General features: G+C 39.9%; 1 protein-coding gene across 8 annotated transcripts in view; it reads right to left on the reverse strand.

Annotated features, from left to right (window-relative positions):
* The window catches only part of UTRN (utrophin), a 910,930-nt gene that overhangs the window by 575,191 nt on the left and 311,846 nt on the right, over positions 1-23,893 (reverse strand). For all 8 annotated transcript variants that reach the window (XM_040350827.1, XM_040350824.1, XM_040350828.1 and 5 more), the window contains 4 exons: positions 23,422-23,592; positions 3,464-3,643; positions 2,739-2,867; positions 193-363 (listed from right to left, as the gene is read on the reverse strand). In XM_040350827.1, coding sequence (XP_040206761.1) covers positions 193-363; positions 2,739-2,867; positions 3,464-3,643; positions 23,422-23,592 — 651 coding nt within the window. The remainder of the gene's footprint in view (positions 1-192; positions 364-2,738; positions 2,868-3,463; positions 3,644-23,421; positions 23,593-23,893) is intronic.

Below are 23,893 nucleotides of genomic sequence, written 5' to 3' on the forward strand. Positions count from 1 at the left end.
CACTTAATAATCTACAAAATATAAGCACAATCTTATAAACTGTAACACGTTTTTTTTTTTAACATGAATTGAAATGAAATTAATCGTTTCTAAGTCCACAATGGTTTAAAGTAAGAAAGTAATGTACAGTATGCCTGCCTTACTACAAATCATACTGTATCTTTTCTGGTCAATGGCATGAGTTATTGTTACCTTGGCAGACTTTATGTGCTGAGAGACTTTCTCAAAGTTGCGGTTCAGTTCAGCCAGCTTTGGTTCTACCAATTCACGGCAGGAATTACCACGGCTGTTCATAAGAATTATGGCCTGGTCACGAATATTATCTACTCTGAGACTGACATCATCAAGCTCTGACAGCAAACGCTGAAAATAGATAACAGAAATGATAACTATCTATATATTCTAAGACACACTCTTGTATGCATGCTTCATTAATGTCAGTCAGAAACCTGAAATATTCATATAAATGTAAAGAACCTGAATCTATAGCAAATGCAAAAGGAGCTAATATGTTGAGATTTGAAAATAACTTTTTTTTAAGAGAATCTTTTATAACAGATTCAACCACATGATGGTTCTGAGTCATATAATTTGCTGTGAAGCTGAATAAGTCACTGTCACTAGCATACTACCAGAAAACTTGATTCCTGTTACAGATTGTTTGGTGCAGAAGGACTGAATCACTCATAGGTCTCCAATATGTTTTACATCTCTTACCAGGATCAAGATATTTGAAGGTTGTAGCAGTATTATTATTACTACAGGTATTTATAGTGCTGCCAATTTACGTAGCACTTTACATATTGTAAATTCTCATCAGTCCTTGCCTTCAACTTGCTTACAATCAAAGGTTCCGATCTAATTCATACATAGACATACTAGAGCCATATTAGAAAGGAGTCAGTTAACCTACCAGCATGTGAAGAGGAGTGAAATGCCCATTGTTGAATTTACATTGGTCTAGGGGAGCAAAGCTGGAAACATGAGCAAGAACATGGAATCTCTGAAACACAGCTCTGTGCACCAGTCCCCAGGAAGGATGTACTGGAAATGGAGCGAGTACAAAGAAGGGCAACAAAGCTAATAAAAGGGTTGGAGGACATTAGTTATGAGGAAAGGTTGCGAGCACTGAACTTATTCTCTCTGGAGAAGAGACGCTTGAGAGGTGATATGATTTCAATTTACAAATACCGTACTGGTGACCCCACAATAGAGAAAAAACTTTTTTGCAGAAAGTTTAACAAGACACATGGCCACCCATTAAAATTAGAAGAAAAGAGGTTTAACTTTAAACTATGTAGAGGGTTCTTTACTGTAAGAGCCGCAAGGATGTGGAATTCCCCTCCACAGGCGGTGGTTTTAGCGGGGAGCATTGATAGTTTAAAAAAACTATTAGATAAGCACCTGATTGACCACAACATACAGGGATATACAATGTAATACTAACATATAATCACACACATAGGTTGGACTTGATGGACTTGTGTCTTTTTTCAACCTCACCTACTATGTAACATGTAAGCCGGTACATGAATCAATCAAAAAGAAAGTGCCACTGTTAGTGGGTCTTAACCTCTAATACTGTCTCTACTAGTAGACAAATTGTAAACTGTATTAGGCTGGTCACACACCTTACAACCTTTGTGTACAATCCCTTTTAAATTTATTAACACTATGTAATGTGAGGGCCTACATAAACACAATTTTTCAGATTTTTTTTGTCAGAAATTTGTACTTCATAATTATGTAAATTATATAGATTGTGTAGATCTACATTTTACAATCAGGAACAATCATACCACTGTGAATTAAAAATGTGTACACCACACACTCCTTATGCACTAAAACATTAATATAAATTGTTTAGAGCAGTGGTCTCTAAACTACAGCCCTTTGCCTGTCTTTATCCAGCCTTTGGGACACTATTCCTTCCACTGATGAGATGCATTATTCCCCCCCACTGACACAAATTCTCCCTCTAACACCAAGGATGGGGATTCCTCCCACTGACACCAATGACAAGGCACTATCCCTTCTACTACTACCAATGATGGCAAACTATTATTCCTACAGACAACAATGATAGGGGCACTATTCCACCCACTGATACCAATGATGGAGCACTATTCCCCCTCCTACTGACCACATGGGTACAATGTATTTATTTTTACTCCCACTGACCACCAAGTCTGAGGCATTATCTACTCTCAATGGCCTATGCTTGGCCCCCCTAAGGCCTGAAGGACAGTAAACTGGCCCTTTATCAAGTTTGGAGACCCCTGGTCCCTGGATGATACTGGATTTTTTTAAATACTTACCAGTATTCATTTTCTTTCAAGAGTAAGAGAGTAGTATGCTTGTGAGTAGAAGGAATGTATCTGTCTGAAGCCAATGACATCATGGTACATTACATGGTAACAGTAATAACTAGTGTTCTTAAACACAAAGCTAATATAAATGAGGCTTATATCTATTCTGTGGCTCGGTTATAGAATCTATAAAATCTATCTGCATATTACTCGTAGCATCGTTTATAACCATAGATGCAGAAACTTGCAGTCCACGTTTTGTCAGCCTGCACTCAGCCATAACAAGATGCTTTTAGGCTAAATCAGAACTTGAGTGTCTCAGAAAGTTTGTTCAGACTTACAAGAAGTCATCTAGTACTGTGTCAATGGCCACAAGACAGGCCAAACCACATACAGGGCATTCAGCATTCAGTGCAAGTGAAACATTACCTTCACGGTTTCTTCTTTCTTGATCACTGGCTTTTTCTCTATCTCATCAAGAAGAGCTTCCGCTTGGTAGAGCCAAGTGCTTATGTGAGCAACATTCTCATCGAAAATCTCCATCTGACTCTGGTGATTCTAACAAAAAACATAGATGGGGCATTGGCTGAAAGCAGCTAGGTGAATAGCCATTAATGAGTGTTAATTTACAGAGCTGGCACTGAATGGAGACATTAGAGGATGGTCTAGAATTTAGGGCACATATAATGGGGAAAACTTATAATACAGCAACAGGTCAGCAAAAACGCATTGTATGACATTGACTCTTGGAAAATGTCATAACTATTACTGGCAAACATTAGATTAACAAACAAAAAATAAAACATATAAAATGTGCAATATTTTTGTAACGAACAAACAATGCACTATTTATATATAGCATCTTTTTAGAATAATGAAGTAACAGTGAAATAAACAAGGTACTGATCTCCCTTACTCTGCTGAAATTATTATTTTACGAAACCCAAAAGTAAGGTTTCATATATACCGGTATTAAAGAATAACATTTTAAGTGTGAAAAATGTGTGTAGCTAGTAAAATGTGGATGCTGATATTTTATGGTGCCAAGAAACCTGTGTTTTCATTAAAAAAGGCAGAAAATAATTGTTCGATGTCCACAATAATTAATGCTTATAGACTTAGTATGTTATGCTATAGTATTGCTGCTAACTTACCAGCAGAGTATTGCACCAATCCTCTGTCCAGGTACGTACTCTGCTCCAGCCAGCATTAAGAACACACAGCTTTTCCTCCAGGATGATCTCGCTTCCCTCCACCAGGCACTGGAGCGCTGCACTACTCTCCGTCACGCTGTTCAAATCAGCTTTCCTCCTCTCTAGCTCCTTCAGTACGTTCTACAAAAGAAGCAGGCCTGATTATTCAGAGCACGCCGGCAAACCCTTCAAACTCTCTCTTGTTTCACACACTGTTTAGCAGTACAGGACACTCACCAGATTTTCACCTCTCATCACTAACTCTACAACCCCAAAGTGCTTTAGTCACTGTAACTTACAACACTTATTATGTACAAACATTATTTAAAAAAAATGTAGAACAGCCAAAGCATAAAAACACAGGAATATTACTCTTTGTACTATGTACATAATCTTATTTGATGTAATACAGCTGTATACCTCATTCTACACCAAACCTTACCCAACGCTGCCATCACACACATGTGTATAAATATTATGTATGAGCATCCTTGTCCACCAGTGCAGCACTTCTAAAAACTTGTCATGGCAGCAATTTCCCAGCATACATTACCGCTGGACTTTAAATTAACAGTTACTAACATAGCATAACATGTAAAATAATACAGTATATATATATATATAATTTGCTGTTTGCCTTATATTTCTTTAACCACTTCAATACCAGGCTATTTCACCCCCTTCCTGTCCAGGCCCAATTGCGCGGTCATGCAACACTGTACCCAAACTACATTTTTATCATTTTTTTGAGACAGATATAGCTTTCTTTTGGTGGTATTTATTCACCACTGGGCTTTTTATTTTTTGCTAAACAAACTACAAAAATTTTAAATAAAAGGGTTTTTCATTGTTTCTGTTATACAATTTTGCAAATAAGTAATTTTTCTTTTTCACTTATGTGCGCTGGTGAGACTGCACTGATGAGGCGGCACTGATCGTCAAGACACTGATGATCAGTGCCCTGATTATCAGTGTAAACAGTGTGCTGAAAGCGTTGCCGGATATCAGCACTCCTTTCCTCACACAGAGACACAGCACATGAGGAAAGAAATGCCAATAACCAGCAAGTCTATTTACATGTAATCAGCTGTAATCAGCTGTGATTGGACACATGGTAAAGGGGCGCTGTGATTGGCCCCTTAAACCAATCTCTAATTCTAAGGACACAGCAGTCACAAAGCGCGCGCGATGCACGCCCCAGAACTAGAAAGCCACGATGTAACTGTGTTTTTGCTAAGGTGGGGTAATGAAGTGGTTAAAACATTGTTTGCATGCTATGTCAATGGGAACACATAACAAATATATAGCGTGGGGTTTCTTAAATTTGACTGCAAGGGTAGGAATACTTTCCATTTTTCCTAGGCGTTACCATATATTAGCAATGTCTGCATTGTTTTACATAGGCATCACCTATTCCAAGCTCTGAAACACAAATTTTGCAGTATTTACTCTGTTATAGTACATATTAAACCAAAACTTTGGAATGATAAGTTTTTGTTTTTGCCTTCTGTGTATATTATGAAAATCAATTTAAAGTCTATGTATAGTTTACTTTTTAACAGAAAATATTTCTTATTTTTTGCCTGAGATTTCCCCTACATACTGTCCCAGAGAGGCAACAGTGAGAGGTAAATTCTCCCCAACTGACAACTCGAAATTTGGGATTTTCCTTCACTTTCCTTCCTGACCCTGGTCACCAGAAAGAAAATGCAAGTTGAATTTCCCCAGCAGAGACACAGATAGCAATACAACCTTAACATTAAAACCTTTTCAACAATACCCAAACAAAAAAAGTAAGTTATTAGGCATCATTTACATGGGGCATGTATATGCGTGTCCTGTGTGAGTTTTTCTTTTTTTTTTTTTTTTTATGTTTTTTTTGTAAATGTATTTTTATTAGCTAAAAATACAACAGCCTGGCAACCAGGCAGAGAGAACAAACACAAAACAGCCGTACAAGGCCATCAGTATGACTCAGCTACTACAAAGCCCGTCTAACTCATTTATATCATTCAGACTATACGAGTCCAAAAACAATCATTACGTTATTATGATTTGCCATCTCTCCTCCTCCAAAGGTACATACATGAGACAATGCATATCTATATGCTATGTTAATAAATACAGTTGAACCTCGGATTACGAGCATAATCCGTTCCAGGAGAATGCTCGTAATCCATAGAACTTGCATATCAAAGCGAGTTTCCCCATTGAAGGCAATAGAAACAAAAATAATTTGTTCCGCAGTGACTTCAAAGGGATACAATACCGCATGCGGCCAGAGGTGGGGGGACGCTGGAGAGACTCGGAAAAGGCCGCAAGGGCCAAAGGACACGTAGGCTGACCTTGGCAAACGTCAGAAAGGCTCGAAAACTGTGTATTTCCGTGTCTTTCCGATCATTGCCGAACAGTGCCGATCAGCTGCGATCATCGCTGTTCAGCTTTGCTCGGCTCCGGCGGCCCCGCGCCTCAGGCCAAATGCGGTACTGCAGGCTCTATTAGGTTGAATTCTGCTTGACAACACTCGCAAACAAAGTCAGAGTTGTATTTAAAAAGTTGCTTGCAAATCAAAACGCTTGTTAACCGCGTTACTCCTAAACGGAGGTTCCACTGTAGTAGCTATACCGTCCCAGGAGACAATCTAGATCACCAGTCTGCATCACTATACACGGGACATACTGCAGGATTTACGAGCAAGAAAATAGAGTTCTCTACTCTGACACTGTAGACATGTAATTAACCCATCCACCCCGTACCTTATCGAATTTAACTATTAAGTACTAGTATATGACTTGTAGAATGGTAGCGTCTTGATGATAAGAGCCTTCCAAACTGAAACAGCAGGGGGGAAAAAGTTTTTTCCATGAGACAATAATAAGTTTCCTGGTGCAGTACAACAGTAAGGTTAACAGAGTATGAATCACATTTTTTAGGTCCAAGGAGTCTACCAGTCATATTTCAGTAGATGGCTTAACAAACAGTGTTGTAACTTCTAGAATACATTGTGTAAATTCCGACCAAACCTGTAGTATAGCTGTGCTTTCCCAGAATATGTGAATAAAATCCACCCTGGATGAAGTACACCACCAGCAACGAAAATAATCTGGTGGGAGTGAGGTATAATCTGTGTATAAACTTGTACAGTATGAGATGGTCCCTGTCCGATACCAGTTTAGGAAAGGTAACCTCCCAGAGATCATCCCACTCATCTCCATCCAGCTGCAAAAAATCTGTCACCCAGGCACAAGGACCTTACTGGTATTCATAGGCGTGTGCACAGGGTTTTTTTTTTTTATGTGATTTAGGCTGGGTTCACACTATACTACACAACAGCAGTACGACTTTCATCTTACTCTGCTCTGCGACATCAGACCTACATCCATCCGACTTTCATGAACAGGATACTACTTTGATCCGACTTTGTGATAGTCTGACTTGTTTTTTGACCAATCAAAACAATCACAGAGGGAGATAAATTCCTTTTACTGCTGCTGTAATCACATGTCAGATGTCAAAAGTCAAAAAATACATGTGCGCTACTATCATAGCATCAAAGCCATGGTTGACCAATGTGCATAGTGAATGGAATGCATCAAAAAAGGATTGGTGAAAATTAATAAAAATATGAATACAAATAAAAAAGTCTCTGTGTGACAGATAACCACAAGTGTTGTAAAAACAGTAGGTGCAATAAGTCCTATCGCAAAGCAGCTGATTTTCAAAAATCTTATACTCTTCATAAACACTTGTTCCTATGGCGATATCAGCAGGCAGGTAATTTAAATCCAAAAATATATAGGATGGCCGCTTAAAGGGCATAAGCGGTCATCCTATATCTTTTTGGATTTAAATTACCTGCCTGCTGATATCGCCATAGGAACAAGTGTTTATGAAGAGTATAAGATTTTTGAAAATCAGCTGCTTTGCGATAGGACTTATTGCACCTACTATTTTTACAACACTTGTGGTTATCTGTCACACAGAGACTTTATGTGTATTCATATTTTTATTTATTTTCACCAATCCTTTTTTGATGCATTCCATTCACTATGCACATTGGACAACCATGGCTTTGATGCTATGATAGTAGCGCACTTGTATTTTTTGCTTTTATATGTCTTCTGGAGCCCAATATTAGGTTCCTATATTTTTGAGTGCAGCACTTCACTTTTTATTTTTTATCACTATTTATATTCAACACTATTCAATTGTACTTTTTGGGAGTAGCGCGGATTGATCTGTGTCTTTATAGGATGTCAAAAGTCGGATGGTAAGGACAAGGGTCCTACTTTGGTCCGACTTCAATGATATTCAATGAGCTGAAGTAGGATCAATGTCGGACTAAAGTAGTACAGGGAGCATTTTCAAAGTCGGACCGGCTTGTGTCGGACCAATTAAGACGGCTCTCATAGGGAAACATTGATTTTCACGCGTCATGCGACATGAGCTCCCAATGTCGGACAGTTTGTCGGACAAGTGTGAACCCGGCCTGACAAGGAAGAAGTGTTTTTAAGCTGCACAACTGTTCTCTGTTTCATTTTAAAATTATCGTCCAATTAACAAATGGCTGGTCCTCCTGGTGAAACAACTAAATTATTTTTCAATAAAATGATTTCTGTAAGTAGAAAATCATTCCAAAGTACAGAAATTCTACTGTCAACAAAGTTTAAAGAGTAAAGAAAAAGCATTAATATAAACAGATTCAGTAAATATCCATCAACAGAATTTATGCAGCATGCAATTTGCAATTTGAAGCGATTAAAGATTCATTATCCAAAAGTAATTTGCATCCTGGTGCAGCTAAGCCACAAGTGAGTTATAATTAAGTCATTTAATAAGTCAGGCACAATTTGTTTTTGCTGTGTACTCATAATTCAGAAAGAAATCTCAGCCCAATTAATGCTGATGCAGTGGCAAGCTGTGTGTATTTTATTATTTGAGGAAGGGATCGGAGCATGTATGATTAAATAAAGTGCTTTACACACAAATGCAGCGTAATGAAAATATCTGGTTCATGGCTAAACGCCACAGTGTTTGATTTTGGAATTATAGTTTTTATAGTGGCCAAACAAAGCCCAATAAATGAAAAGAATGCTACAGGTTTTAGCATTGCTTGTCACAATCAAGTTAATGAAGGGGTGCGATAATGATTATTTCTGAGTACCTAAATGCTAATCACCTCAAGCAGATTATTAAATATGCTGTTTGCTATTTTCTTTTATTTTGCTTTAAATACTTTACATCCATGTGCATTAGTTAGCAAGAGTTTGCTTGCTTCTTTGTATAGGTGTGTACAATGTGTTACACGCAAAAGAGTCAAAAATAAAAATGTAGAAATTAAAGCTAATTAAAATGTAAAGTAAAATAAAATATATAATACCAAAACCTGGCTTTGCTGTAAACATCTTCAATCCAGGCTCATTTCTTAAACAGTCTTTTTACAACACTAAATGTTTGTTTTTGATGTTGAATGATGGCCAGCATCAATCAACCCACGTACCCTAAGCTCAAATTGCCATAGACCTCTACCCAGGCTACGACTGGACAGGTAATTACAGACAGTACAGTGATGCACCCGTGTCTTTTACTTTGCTTTCTTCTTCTATCAATAAGATCTATATATATATATATATATATATATATATATATATATATATATATATATATATATATATATATATACCGTATTTATCGGAGTATACAGCACACTTTTTTCCCCTTAAAATTAGGTGGAAATATGTGGGTGCGCGATATACGCCGATACCCGCTTCCCACGCTGAGTTTGAACTGCGCCGCCCACATATACCGAGCGCAGTACACTCGGGTACATTCGGCCAGGCTCGGCTTCGCTCGCGGTCACGCTCTAGCCTTTATGCGTGAGAAGCCGAGCGTGCCCGAGTGTACTGCGCTCGGTATATGTCGGCGGCGCAGTTCAAACTCAGCGCGGGAAGTGGGGATTCGACTCGGAGACAGCGCGGGAGGACACCACCGAGGCCGCAGACGGACGCCAGACCCGCCGATGGACGCCTGGCAAGACACCGACGAGGGGCATTCAAACTGTATTTTTTTTTTCTGAAATTTCCTTTCCAGGTTGGGGGTGCGCGCAATACCCCGATAAATACGGTATATATATATATACACACGCACATATATTAGGGACGTGCGGTCAAGGGAGGCAGACCCATGAATATATAAAGTTATCGTTCAAGGGTCGTTTCTTCCTGACCTGTGCTCACAGAGACCCCAAATACAAGCTGGCACACGCTGTTTGCAGCAGACTGAGAGGATGAGCACAAAGTGCCTCTGACTTCTTCTCAGAGGTACTGAGCTCAAATGGAGAGCTTGGAGCCTTGGACCAATGGTAGAACATCATTGGTCCAAGCTGTCCAATAAAAAATGCTGCAGTGGAGGCTCTCCTCTCGCTGCAGTGTCATAGATGGGGGCATGTGTCTTTGAGACACATGCTCCCTTGCAGCCTAGCCCTCTTAACTACAAGGAAAAAACATGGGTTTATTGGTATAAGGTTTACCCTTAATCCCAAATTTTCTCACACATTTAAGAAGGAGAATCTGCTGCTGCTGGAAAGGTACTTTCTTAATCAAGCTAAATAATATGTTATTATGCTATATGTTATAACATAATATTGTATTATTTATAGAGTTGTCCCGATACCACTTTTTAAGACCAAGTACAAGTACCAATACTTTTTTTCAAGTACTCGCCGATACAGAATACCGATACTTTTTTTTTATGTCATGTGACAGTGGCACATTTTTTTTGTTATGTTTTTTTACAATGCTTTCTTAGGGGGGGAGTGGATGGTGTCAGTGAGTTTTTTATTTTCATTTTTATAATATTTTTACAATTAATTATTTTTTTATTATTTATTGCAATTATCTTTTTTTTTTTTAGCCCTGTTGGGGGGCTTTGGTGAGATATCAGGGGTCTTAACAGACCTCTGACATCTCCCGTTTGAGACAGAGAAAGGGACTAAGGACACAGATTCACCAGTCCCTTTCTCAGCTGCACTGAAAATTAATGGACAGGAGACAGAGGCTCATCTCCATTCATAAACTGAAGCATTGTAAACACAGGTTACAATGTTTCAGTTATATGATCACCAACTCATTCGGAAAAGGTAGGAGCCGTGTTTAGCGGCTCCTACCTCCACTCTCCATCCTGACAGAGGGGGCGGAGGAGTATATGGAGGTTGACACGGAGCACAGAGGGGGGCATGGAGGGTGACACCGAGCGCAGAGGGGGGCATGGAGGGTGACATGGAGGGTGACACCGAGCATGGAGGGGGACAGCAGCAGCACTGAGGGGGGACACGGAGCGCAGAGGGGGAGAGCAGCAGCACGGGGGGAGACGAAGCACGGAGGGGGAGAGCAGCACGGATGGGGGAACTGGAGGAGGATACAGGGACAGTCAGCGGTGATCGGTGCAGCTTTGGGGGAAGTTACAAGCACCGATCACCGCTGTATAGATTTCACTAAAACAGCTGAGTGGGGGCAGTCTGGGGAGAAGCTGTCAGGCTGTATTGAAATCTATACAGGGAGATCGGTGCTTGTAACTCCCCCTGCCGCACCGATCATCCCTGACTGCCCAGGTATCGGGTGAAGCATCAGAGCATTTTCCCTGAGTACAAGTACTCAGGGAAATTCTTGGTATTGGTACTGATACTAGTATCAGTATCGGGACAACCCTAATTATTTATGTATTTACTGTGAAATTATTGGTTTGAAGTTACAACGCCAAACTTTGGTAATTTGTCCATTAAGCTACCAGTTTTTGAAAATATAGTAAATTACCTTAAAAATATATATATATATAATAATTATTTGCATATTACTTACTTATGGTAGTTAACTACTTGCCACCCATGCCAATTCTAACACTTCTCTCTGTAAAAACCATACTTGTTTTGCTAGAAAACTACTTAGAACCCCCAAACATTATATATATATATATATATATATATATATATATATATATATATATATATATATATATATATATATATATATATATATATATATATATATATATTAGCAGACACCCTAGGGAATAAAATGGTGGTTGTTGCAACTTTTTATGTCATTGGTATTTGCACAGCAATTTTTCAAATTTTTTTTTTTTTTAAACTGTTTCATGAATTGAAAAAAAAAACACTATAGTTAGCCCAATTTTTTTGTATAATGTGAAAGATGATGTTACCTTTAATTTATTTTTTATTTGTTTTCCATTAAAAATACATTACATGACATTACATTACTTTCACATTCAACAAATACTCCTTAAGTTTACATACCACAGATCTTTTAAAAATACCCCTTAGTTTACACAAATTCTCTCCAATCAATCACAAAGAGAAGAGGAAAAAAGGGAAAAAAAACACAGCAAACCCTCCACTACCCCCTTTCTCCATTATTTACCATCAAAATACTTCTTATCTAAAACTTGTGAATTATTAATTTATCAAACACCCATAAGGGGTGAATCCCAGGGTGGCTGCAATGTGCTGTCTCCCAGGTTACACCCTTCTCCCGTGGGAAAAAAAACTAAACAAAAAAACCTTGAAATCAATGTTACCTAAAATATTGTGCATCGGTCATTAGTAATAAATATTTAAGGCGGTGTTCTAGCCACTTTTACTACTTAGCCTTAAAGGAAAGACCACCCCTCCACCACTCGATTTTGGGGATATATTTTTTTTTAGGCCCATACACACGATCAGACTTTATGACAACAAATGTCCGACGGACCTGTTTGATTGGACAATCCGACTGTGTGTATGCTCCATCGGACAAATGTTTTCGCTTTTTCATCGGACAAATGTTCGCTGTGAAAACAGACAAACTTTCCGGCAACAAATGTCCGATGGAGGCTAATCCGATCGTGTGTACACAAGTCCATTGGACTAAAGTGCAAAGTACAAACACGCACGCTCAGAACCAATGCTAAAGATCGGACAACAATAGCAGAAGTTGCCCACACGGTGGCGTTAAATAGCTGAAAAACCATGAGATTTGGTGAAAGTTGGCGGAAAAAGTCCTGCCGTGTGTATGCAGAACAAGTTCACTGCCGACGCCCTTCGAACAAAAATCCACGGAAAAGTCAGAAGTCAGTCCGATCGTGTGTATAAGGCTTTAGGGATTAGTAAAGAGAGACTTGAAAAAAAATCATCTCTCACAGTAGGGTTGCACAATATGTTCCCTGATCACTATCTACCCAAAAAGTTCTTGGGTGGAGTTCTTATTTGCTTCCAATTTTACTATTACTTTATTACATTAGATAAATGTAATTTTGCAATAATTTCATTAGAATAAAAATATATTTTGTAGTATGCTCATGGTACAACCATTTTTATACATAAAATATATGAGAAGCATCTGTAAACAATTCCAAGAGTATACATGGAAAGAACTCACTGGGCCTTATCAACTGAAAGAAAATGCAAAGAACAGCAAGAAATCACCATGAAGGCTGAGGTTCCCCCAGTGCTACGGATTAGCATGCGTGTGTAGATGTTCATTTCTCAGCATGATCTCCTAAGTAATCTAGTAGTGCATGCATTCTTGGTAAGTAAATTGTGTTGGTCCACATTCACAGTGTGCGTTCAACCTCCAGAGGAAGCTTTTTTTGTGGCTTTCATGCATATGTATTTAAATTTAATGTGTACAGTGCCTAGAAAAAGTATTCATACCCCTTGAAATGTTTCACACTTTGTCATGTTGTAACCAAAAACGTAAATGTATTTTATTGGGATTTGATAGACCAACACAAAGAGGCACATAATTGTGGAGTGGAAGGGAAATGATAAATAAATATGTGAAAAGTGTGGCGTGCATTTGTATTCAGCCCCCCTGAGTCAATACTTTGTAGAACCACCTTTCCTGCAATTACAGATGCAAGTCTTTTGGGGATGTCTCTACCAGCTTTGCAAATCTAGAGACTGACATTTTTGCCCATTCTTCTTTGCAAAATAGGTCAAGCTCTGTCAGATTGGATGGAGAGGGTCTGTGAACAGTAACTTTCAAGTCTTGTCACAGATTCTAAATTGGATTTAGGTCTGGACTTTGACTGAACTATTATAAGGCCTTGTACACACGACCGAGTTTCTCGGCAAAAACCAGCAAGAAACTTGCTGGGAGATATTTTTTTGCCGATGAAACCGGTCGTGTGTACATTTTCGTCGAGGAAACTGTCGAGAAACTCGACGAGCCAAAAAGAGAGCAAGTCCTCTGTTTCCTTGACGGGAGTCTCAAATTGGCTCGTCCAGTTCCTCGACAGGCTGGTTTCCGACGAGAAAATTGAGCGTGTGTATGCTAAGAAACCCGCGCTTGCTCAGAATAAAGTATGAGACGGGAGTAAAAGTAGCATTTGTAATGGAGATAACACATTTTTCAAGCAGTAACAGACTGAAAAGTGCAAATTGTCTCTTAAACTTTTACTTAACACGCAAACACATGAGATTAGCAAAAGCAGCCCCAAGAGTTGTGCCAGTGGAATCGAACTTCCCCTGCCGTTGTATGTGTTGTATGTCACCGCGTCTTGACAGTGTGTACGCAAAGCAAGCTTGTCGAGTTTCTCGACAAGCCTAACAAGGAACTCGACGAGGAAAACCATGTGTTTCGCCCGTCGAGTTCTTCGGTCGTGTGTACAAGGCTTAACACATGAATATGCTTTGATCTTAAACATTGTAGCTCTGGCAGTATGTTTAGGGTCGTTGTCCTGCTGGAAGGTGAACCTCCGCCTCAGTCTCAAGTCTTTTGCAGACTCTAATGCCTCGTACACACAAACGTTTTTTCCAACGGGAAAACTGCAATGAGAGCTTTTGGCTGGGAATCCTGGCCGTGTGTATGCTTCAACGCAGTTTTTCCCATGGGAAAACTGCCGAACAAAAAAAAAGAGACCAGAGCAGGAAATCCGTCCGTCTGTATGGTTTTCTGACGGGCAGAAAACCGCGCATGCTCAGAATCAAGTATGAAACGGGAGCGCTCTTTCTGGAAAAACTTTGTAATGGAAATAGCACATTTATCACGCTGTAACGGATTGAAAAGCACAAGGCTGAAAAGCGCGAATCGTCTCTCACCAAACTTTTACATTTCAAGGGGTATGAATACTTTTTTCAAAACGCTGTATATCAAGATGTTGCTTACTGCATATACAGGTGGTTCTCAAAAAATTAGCATATTGTGATAAAGTTCATTATTTTCTGTAATGTACTGATAAACATTAGACTTTCATATATTTTAGATTCATTACACACAACTGAAGTAGTTCAAGCCTTTTATTGTTTTAATATTGATGATTTTGGCATACAGCTCATGAAAACCCAAAATTCCTATCTCAAAAAATTAGCATATTTCATCCGACCAATAAAAGAAAAGTGTTTTTAATAAAAAAAAGTCAACCTTCAAATAATTCTGTTCAGTTATGCACTCAATACTTGGTCGGGAATCCTTTTGCAGAAATGACTGCTTCAATGCGGCGTGGCATGGAGGCAATCAGCCTGTGGCACTGCTGAGGTGTTATGGAGGCCCAGGATGCTTCGGTAGCGGCCTTAAGCTCATCCAGAGTGTTGGGTCTTGCATCTCTCAACTTTCTCTTCCCAATATCCCACAGATTCTCTATGGGGTTCAGGTCAGGAGAGTTGGCAGGCCAATTGAGCACAGTAATACCATGGTCAGTAAACCATTTACCAGTGGTTTTGGCACAGTGAGCAGGTGCCAGGTCGTGCTGAAAAATGAAATCTTCATCTCCATAAAGCTTTTCAGCAGATGGAAGCACGAAGTGCTCCAAAATCTCCTGATAGCTAGCAGCATTCACCCTGACCTTGATAAAACACAGTGGACCAACACACCAGCAGCTGACATGGCACCCCAGACCATCACTGACTGTGGGTACTTGACACTGGACTTCAGGCATTTTGGCATTTCCCTCTCCCCAGTCTTCCTCCAGACTCTGGCACTTTGATTACCGAATGACATGCAAAATTTGCTTTCATCCGAAAAAAGTACTTTGGACCACTGAGCAACAGTCCAGTGTTGCTTCTCTGTAGCCCAGGTCAGGCGCTTCTGCTGCTGTTTCTGGTTCAAAAGTGTCTTGACCTGGGGAATTTGGCACCTGTAGCCCATTTCCTGCACACGCCTGTACACGGTGGCTCTGGATGTTTCTACTCCAGACTCAGTCCACTGCTTCCGCAGGTCCCCCAAGGTCTGGAATCGGTCCTTCTTCACAGTCTTCCTCAGGGTCCGGTCACCTCTTCTCGTTGTGCAGCGTTTTCTGCCACACTTTTTCGTTCCCACAGACTTCCCACTGAGGTGCCTTGATACAGCACTCTGGGAACAGCCTATTCGTTCAGAAATTTCTTTCTGTGTCTTACCCTCTTGCTTGAGGGTGTCAATGATGGCCTTCTGGACAGCAGTCAGGTCGGCAGTCTTACCCATGATTGCGGTTTGGAGTAATGAACCAGGCTGGGCGTTTTTAAAAGCCTCAGGAATCTTTTGCAGGTGTTTAGAGTTAATTAGTTGATTCAGATGATTAGGTTAAGAGCTTGTTTAGAGAACCTTTTCATGATATGCTAATTTTTTGAGATAGGAATTTGGGGTTTTCATGAGCTGTATGCCTAAATCATCAATATTAAAACAATAAAAGGCTTGAACTACTTCAGTTGTGTGTAATGAATCTAAAATATATGAAAGTCTAATGTTTATCAGTACATTACAGAAAATAATGAACTTTATCACAATATGCTAATTTTTTGAGAACCACCTGTACATGTCCCCTTTGCGCTCAAACACACTACATACACTTATTACATTTTTTGGGTGATTTTCTTTTTTTTATGTAAAAAAAGCCCCAAAAAACTTAAAGTATAACTAAAGGCAAAACTTTTTTTTAGCTTTGGATAGAGTGGAGAGGGATTAGAACACCTGTCAGTTCTTAACGCCATCTGTGCCCAGCTAGGGAGATTTGCCCTCTCTATTTGTCCTGTTTACCATTGTCATTGAAAGTGAATGTAGAGAAAATCCCAAATTTTGGGTTATCCCCAGAAAAGTAATAGAGGGGAAATCTTCCAATGGGGGCACTAGTTATGGTGACCTGGGGTCCCCAAGAAATTCACTTAAAGCAGAGGTCCGGTAAAAAAATAAAAAAATAAAAGTCAGCAGCTGCTAACACTGTAGCTGCTGACTTTTAATAAGGACACTTACCTGTCCTAGTTGCCAGCGATGTCAGCCCCCGCCGAGGCCGATCCTCGATCCTGGCAGCTCCAGGCGCCGCCATTCACTGTAAGGGAAACATACAGTGAAGCCCGTTTCCTACTGCGCATGTGCGAGCAGCGCCGCGCTTTGTGAATGGGCCGGCTGCTTTCTGGGACACACACAGTTCCCAGAATGCAGCGCGCCCCATTCACAAGAAGAAACCGAGTGTAGGAGGAGGAAGAGAATCCACCGTGGAAGATGAAGAGGCAGATTCGGGACTTCTGCATAGCAACAGCTATTTAGGGTAAGTAAAAAAAAAAAAATGTTTCATTTTTTTTTTTGTTAGATTTTGGGTGGAAAGATTTTTTTCAGTGTGGAACTCCGCTTTAATTTGCAGGGATTTCCTCTCACTTCCTGTTTGGCTATGGGACACAGATGGTGAAGAAAAATCTGACAGGGGTTATAATCCTCCCTTACTCTATCCACAATGGAAAAAAAAGTGTTGCCTATAGTTTTTAAGTAAGATAACCCAGTAATGAATAAAATACTATTTCTGAACTATTTGTGTGTGCTTAACTAATATCTCTTTTTATGAAAACAGTATGAAAGAGGCATGATCCAAACAAAGTAGCAGCACTTAAAGTGGTTGTAAACCCATTACAACCACGTTAACTTACAGGTAAGCCTAGATTAAAGCCCTGTACACACGATTGGTTTGTCCGATGAAAACAGACCAATGGACTGTTTTCATCGGACAAACCGGTCGTGTGTGGGCCCCATCGGTTTGTTTTCCATCGGTAAAAAAAATAGAAGATGTTTTAAATTTTTCCTATGGATAAAAAAAACAATAGAAAAAAACGATCGTCTGTGTGGAAGTCCATTGGTCAAAAATCCATGCATGCTCAGAATCAAGTCGATGCATGCTCGGAAGCATTGAACTTAATTTTTCTCAGCACGTCGTAGTGCTTTTCGTGACTGTGTTTTGGCACGGTCGGATTTTTGACTGTTGGTGTGTAGGCAAGACTAATGAAAGTCAGCTTCATCGGATATCCGACGAAAAAATCCATCGGATTAGATTCAATCAGATATCCGATCGTGAGTACAGGGCTTAAGGCTTACCTGTAGGTGCAACAAATATCTCCCAAACCTAAAAGGTTTAGGAGATATGTGCAGAAATAGCGGCACCGATGTCTGTGGCGCATGCGCCGTAAACATCGGGCACAGGCGCACTGAGCATGCTGCTTCTAATGGTGATCATGCCGTTAGTGGCGGCACCCGCGCGAATGCGTGGGAGTGATGTCATCGCTGCTACGGCCAGTCACAGCCCTGGAGCAGCGATACCCAGGAAGTCACTCCGGGTATCGTGTCGGCGACGGAGGAGGTAGTGGAGGACCGCGCTGCGTCTCAGGTAAGTAATTCATAATGAGCTAGTATGCTATGCATACTAGCTCATTATGCCTTTGTCTTGCAGAGTATTTTTTTTATGTATTTTTTTAGAAAGGGTTTACTTCCTTTTTAAAGAACCCAGAGGCTGTACTCTTAGAAAAAGAAAGGTTGTATAAGTACAGGTATCAATCATTACAACAAGCATTCATAAGAAGCAGTGAGCCAGATTCACAGCCGAGATACGACGGAGTATCTCAGATACTCCGTCGTATCTCTCAGAGTATCTATGCGACTGATTCATAGAATCAGTTACGCATAGATATCCCTAAAATCCGACAGGTGTAATTGTTTTAATGGATTTTCGCGTTCGCTATGTCGCCGCTAGTCTAGTTTCCCGTCGCAAAGTTAGTAGTCGTTTTTGGTGCCTTAACTTTACACAGAACACGTATGTGCTGTATAAAGTATGGCCGTCGTTCCCGCGTCAAATTTAAAAATTTCACGTCGTTTGCATAAGACGTCCGGGGAATATGGAAGTACGTTACGCACGTCGCCGATCAAAAAAATTACGTCATTTCGCGCAAAGCACGGCGGGAATTTCGAAACGGAGCATGCGCAGTAGGTCCGGCGCGGGAGCGCGCCTACAATTACGCGGGCTTACGCCGGAGGCCGCCGGTGTAATTTTTCACGCAAGTGCTTGGTGAATCAGGCACTTGCGATGAAAAATTCTACCTGAATCTGGCCCAGTGAGTTAAAGCTGGTCATTGAGTACTATTTTTTTCATTGAATAAGAGTCAACAGGCTAAATAAATAAAAAAAAAATGGATTCCCCATCCATACAAGTGAGGTAGATAAGGGAATCCTCCCCGCTGTCAGAATACACTGATTAGCAACTGCAGCTGTTCGAACAGAAATTGTCATACATGGAGTGAAATTCAGCTGGTCCCTACTGAACCAGACACATTTTGAGCCATCTATGTCTAGCATTATTCACAGTGAGCATAGCATGTATGAACATGTACACTGTGTTATCCATTGCAATGTCTGCACTATGGCTTCTTTATTTATTTATTTTCATTGAAAGTCATTGTTGGTGATATTAGAACACATTTAAAAAAAAAAAAATTTCCCACATTAAAAGGCAAATGCAAACTGACAAAATTATGTCGACTAGCCCCATAAAAAACATTGGAGAAAATCGAATTTTTATTTCAATTATGCAACCCCTTAGCTGACATACATTCAACCACTGGAGGCGGGAACAGTTTAGCGAATATAATCATATTTGTTAGGATAGCTATGTGTATGCTTTTACAGCAGTGTGTATATGTGCACAATAAATACTGTGAGAATATACATGACTTGTTCAACTTGGTTTGTGGGCTCACCGATAGGCCTTGAATGGGTATATACAGAACAAAATGACGCCCATTGAGTTTTTTCTGGTATACACTGTTCTTAATGAGCTGTACAGTTTTCTGTTGCTAGGATCTAATGAGCGCAGGATTACAGACAAAGATGCGTAACTGTGAACTTTGCCTGACCCAAATAAATCACATAGCTTACTTTCTACACTCTGAATGATTAAGAACATTATTATAACCAAGCATGAAAATTCAACCTGGATAATTCAAAATGTCCACTCTAAAAGGCTTAACATTAACCTCCCTGGCGGTATGATTCTTTCCGAAAAAACATGCTGAAAGCGGTACCATTATTTGCAAGGAAATTTGGCGTTTTATATTGTAGGTCTGTAATTTTTAGAAATAACTCACTTAAATCTGACCAAACAAGATTCTAATAGGCATCCCGGGTATGACATTTTTTTAAAAACAAAATTATAAATTATAATATAATAAATAATTATAAATAATTATAACAAATAATAATATAATTATAATAAAAATTATTCAATAATGTAATCAAATTAAAATCACTGAAATTTGCTCAGTTGCAGAATTGTTGCTGTCATTATTTTTTTTTTTTTATGACGAATTTCCCCACAAATCGCTATCGCACAATTCTGCAAGTGATTATAATTTATTATCGCTGTTTTTTAGCTGATCTAAAACTATTTTTGACATAAAGGGACACTTTTGGTTGCTATGGACAATCTACAGTTTGCAGGGAGAAAAAAAGGTTTTTATTATATAAAATGACATGCATGACACAGGACAGACCACTAGGGACAGGGGGGGTGTGTTTTTTTTACATACAGTACTGTAATCTATAAGATTACAGTATACTGTATGTAAGGTGTTTGTTTACGTTTTTGAATTTGGCGCCGTTCTCCGTCCCCGTGCGTCGTAACGTCGCAGGGAACGGAGATCGGCGTCACACGGAGGCACTATGTGAATCGAGCGAGGTCCCGCTCGCTCACACAGTGCGGTGGCATCGCTGGATCCAGGGACAAGGTAAGTAAAAAGTGCCTGTGGATCTAGCGAGGCAAGCCCGAGACTGACTCGGGGTTACCGATCGTAGCAGGAAAATCTAACCCCGAGTCAGTCTCGGGAACACCGCCAGGAAGGTTAAAAGACATTTGATTTCCATTAAAGCGTATACATAGCTAAGACTTTATTTGAAGAGTGGAAAGATGGTTGTCAGGTTTTCCTTGGTCCATTTCACCCTAAGGAGATTCACCCCTTCCATAGTTCTGATGATGACTGTCTCTAAGGCCCCGTACACACGTCCGAGAAACTCGACAGGCAAAACACATCGTTTTGCTCGTCGAGTTCCTTGTGAAGCCGCCGAGGATCTCGGCGAGCCAAGTTGACTAACGAGGAAATAGAGAACATGTTCTCTATTTGGCCCGACGAGATCCTCGTCGGTTTCCTCGGCCGAAAGTGTACACACGGCCGGGTTTCTCGGCAGAATACGGCTCCGATCGAGTTTCTGGCTGAATTCTGCCGAGAAACTCGGTCGTGTGTACGGGGCCTTAGACAGAAGGTTTTACAGTTGCCCCATAACAAGAGGTAAGGATACATCTTCTAATAGTCTTTACTTGTTCTAGTGACAATTTGCATTGTTTTGTAGAGATTTCCTTCCTGTTCCATCTCTGAGACAGATAGAGAAAGGAAATCTACCCAATTGGACACAAACAAAAGATAATCTGACAGGGGATTTAAAGGGGTTGTAAAGGTAAAATTATTTTTTCCTAAATAGCTTCCTTTACCTTAGTGCAGTCCTCCTTCACTTACCTCATCCTTTGGTGATGCAAGGCATGCAAGGCAATCTCCCTGGTGTGGAGTGTGGTGCCTCCCCCTTAGACTACATGAGAGTCAGGAAGCCCACTAACACACAGCTTCTATTCTCTATCTGCAACGTAGAGAGCGTCCTGACTCTCCTGTTGTCCAAGAGAGGGGGCGAGCAAAACACTCCACACCAGGGAGAAAGCCTCGCATTACTGTGTGGAGTTACAGACAGAAGAACAAGAAGTGAGGATTTCTCAGAAGAAATAAGGACATTTAAAAGCAAAAAGGATGAGGTAAGTGAAGGACTGCACTAAGGTAATGGAAGCTATTTATCCCCTACAGCAGTTAACAGAGACAGCAAGAGTGGTTGGCCAAAGCTAGCCCTACCAAGTTCAGGTTAGTGTTTGCATTGATAATCAGTTATGCAAATACCAAGCACAGCTCACAAGCTTAAAGGAACACTAAAGGTTCGTTTTTTATTAGATCAATTGATTGCTGTAAGCTAGAGCATTTAAATATCACTTACCTCGTTTTTCCTTTTGACCTCCAAAATACAGTAATCCAGGTTTGAAAATGCCATTTCCTGTCTCTCCTCTTCTTGCTTTCCACCAGCATCTGAGCTGTTTTGCATGGTGGAAAGCAGAATGTGCTCACCCCCTCCCTATGACTACAGCCCTGCGTGAAGATGCTCTCTTATCCCTCACAGGCATGGAGGCTAAGCCTAATGGGAACTGTAGTTCCCATTAGGCCGTGATGTAGCAAGAATGAATGCGCACCGCAAACCAGGAAGTCAGTGAGAATAATGATTCAGGAGTGACGGAGGTGAATAAAACAGCTCAATTTCAACAGGTATCAAACTAGTTATAATGCAAAACATTACTTTTTACTTTATCAGCTACTGTCAGACTTTAATTTAGAGGAAAATATTTTTATCTTTACAACCCCTTTAAGCTTTACCCAACTGCTCCTACCTACCGCACCTCATTAATGGTTTCTACATGCAATATGTGGTGTTAATGACCAAGTGAGGTGGCAAAAAGGATTAATTAACTTTCCAAAGTGTGGTTAAAATGTGCATAATTGATTGTTTCAGGTTTCAAGGCTCCCAAGATCAGTAAGAATGTTGAAGTTATGGGCAAACACCTGCCTACTATTAAGTTCATGCACCAGTTTATAAGGGTACATTTTACCCTAGTATTTACAGGATTACTTTAAGTATCCATAACATTTATGTTAGTGGTTTACAAGCCCTTCACTCTGTGTTAAAGGGTCACTTTGACTAAATAATAATAAAAAAAAAAATCCAAAAGTTAAAGGATCACTAAAGGAATTTTTTTTACCTTACTGCAGTCCTGGTTTCATGTCCTTATTGTTCATTTTTGCTTTGAAGTTGCTGTAATTCTGCTGTGATCTCCACACTTCCTGCTGGTCTGTTTCCTTATAACCACAGTACTGGGAGCTTTTCACTGTGGTCTAAGCTGTCATTACTGTGTGTCTAAAACTTAACAGAACCAATCAGATTCATTTTAAAAACAAAACACTGCACTGGATTTGTTTGTTTTTGTTCTGTGTGTCTCTCTAGTTCACAGGAACATGAAACCAGTTTAAAAGTGAACCTAACCTGCAGGCACATTATATGATTGATTTTTATCTATTTGTAATCATTTTTAAAATGAATCAGTTAACTTTTATGTCTCTATACCCTGTAAACAGTCATTTCAGCAAAACAAATTTTTTCCTTTAGTGACCCTTTAAGCTTTGCTAAGGATTACAATGTCCGCTCATTGTTGGGAGTTTATAGGAGGAATTTACCCATATCAGGCTAGGTGATGTACTAGCAAATGAACGTATTTTGCAGTGAAAATCACTGCTTCCCTCGGTTTTGTTGTTTTTATTGTTATACTTTTCATTCAGTTTCCTTCAGAAACACAACTGATAAAAGAATGCTTGTAAAGGCAGGCTGCATCCTTTTCTTGGCTCCCCCTTATCGCACATTCTACCTACTTTACTTGATTTACTCCTCTCCACTTGAGTACTTCTTAGTCACTTAGCTCTAGAGACCATCTATTGCCAACATTACTGACCAGACAAATCCCTTATTTCAGCTACAATACAAACAGAAACAAACGATGCTTACTTTAGCCCAAGCAATTTCCACATCCAGATCTGCACACAGACCATCAGCTGTGGTTTTCAGAATGAGCTCGGATTCAGTAGCGCTAAGCCATTCTGACAGAGAGGCCGATTCTTTTTTCAGCTTTGCGGCTAAAACAATGGCACGTTCCAAATCTTGCTTTCCTTCTGTTACCTGCAGCAAAACAGAGAGCTCATTAAGAAAAACAGCACACTACCGACTACGTTGGAGTCTTTATACAAATGACAATGCAAGCACCAATTATCACATGACACTTATTAGGCTGCAACTTATTTTTCCTATCCATTATATTTTTCTGCATCACCAGGCAAAATCAATTTACCCCAAATATCAGTTATAAGGATACAATCTCTAGCACCATGCGTCTACAAACAGAACTTATACAGATGTTATTTTGAGAGTAACCGTATGAGTGCCAATCAGCTATTCAGCTTCAATTCCGCTGTCGCACAAA

The sequence above is a fragment of the Rana temporaria genome, chromosome 4 (genome assembly GCF_905171775.1).
Source record: "Rana temporaria chromosome 4, aRanTem1.1, whole genome shotgun sequence".
In the NCBI taxonomy this organism is placed as follows: Eukaryota; Metazoa; Chordata; class Amphibia; order Anura; family Ranidae; genus Rana; species Rana temporaria.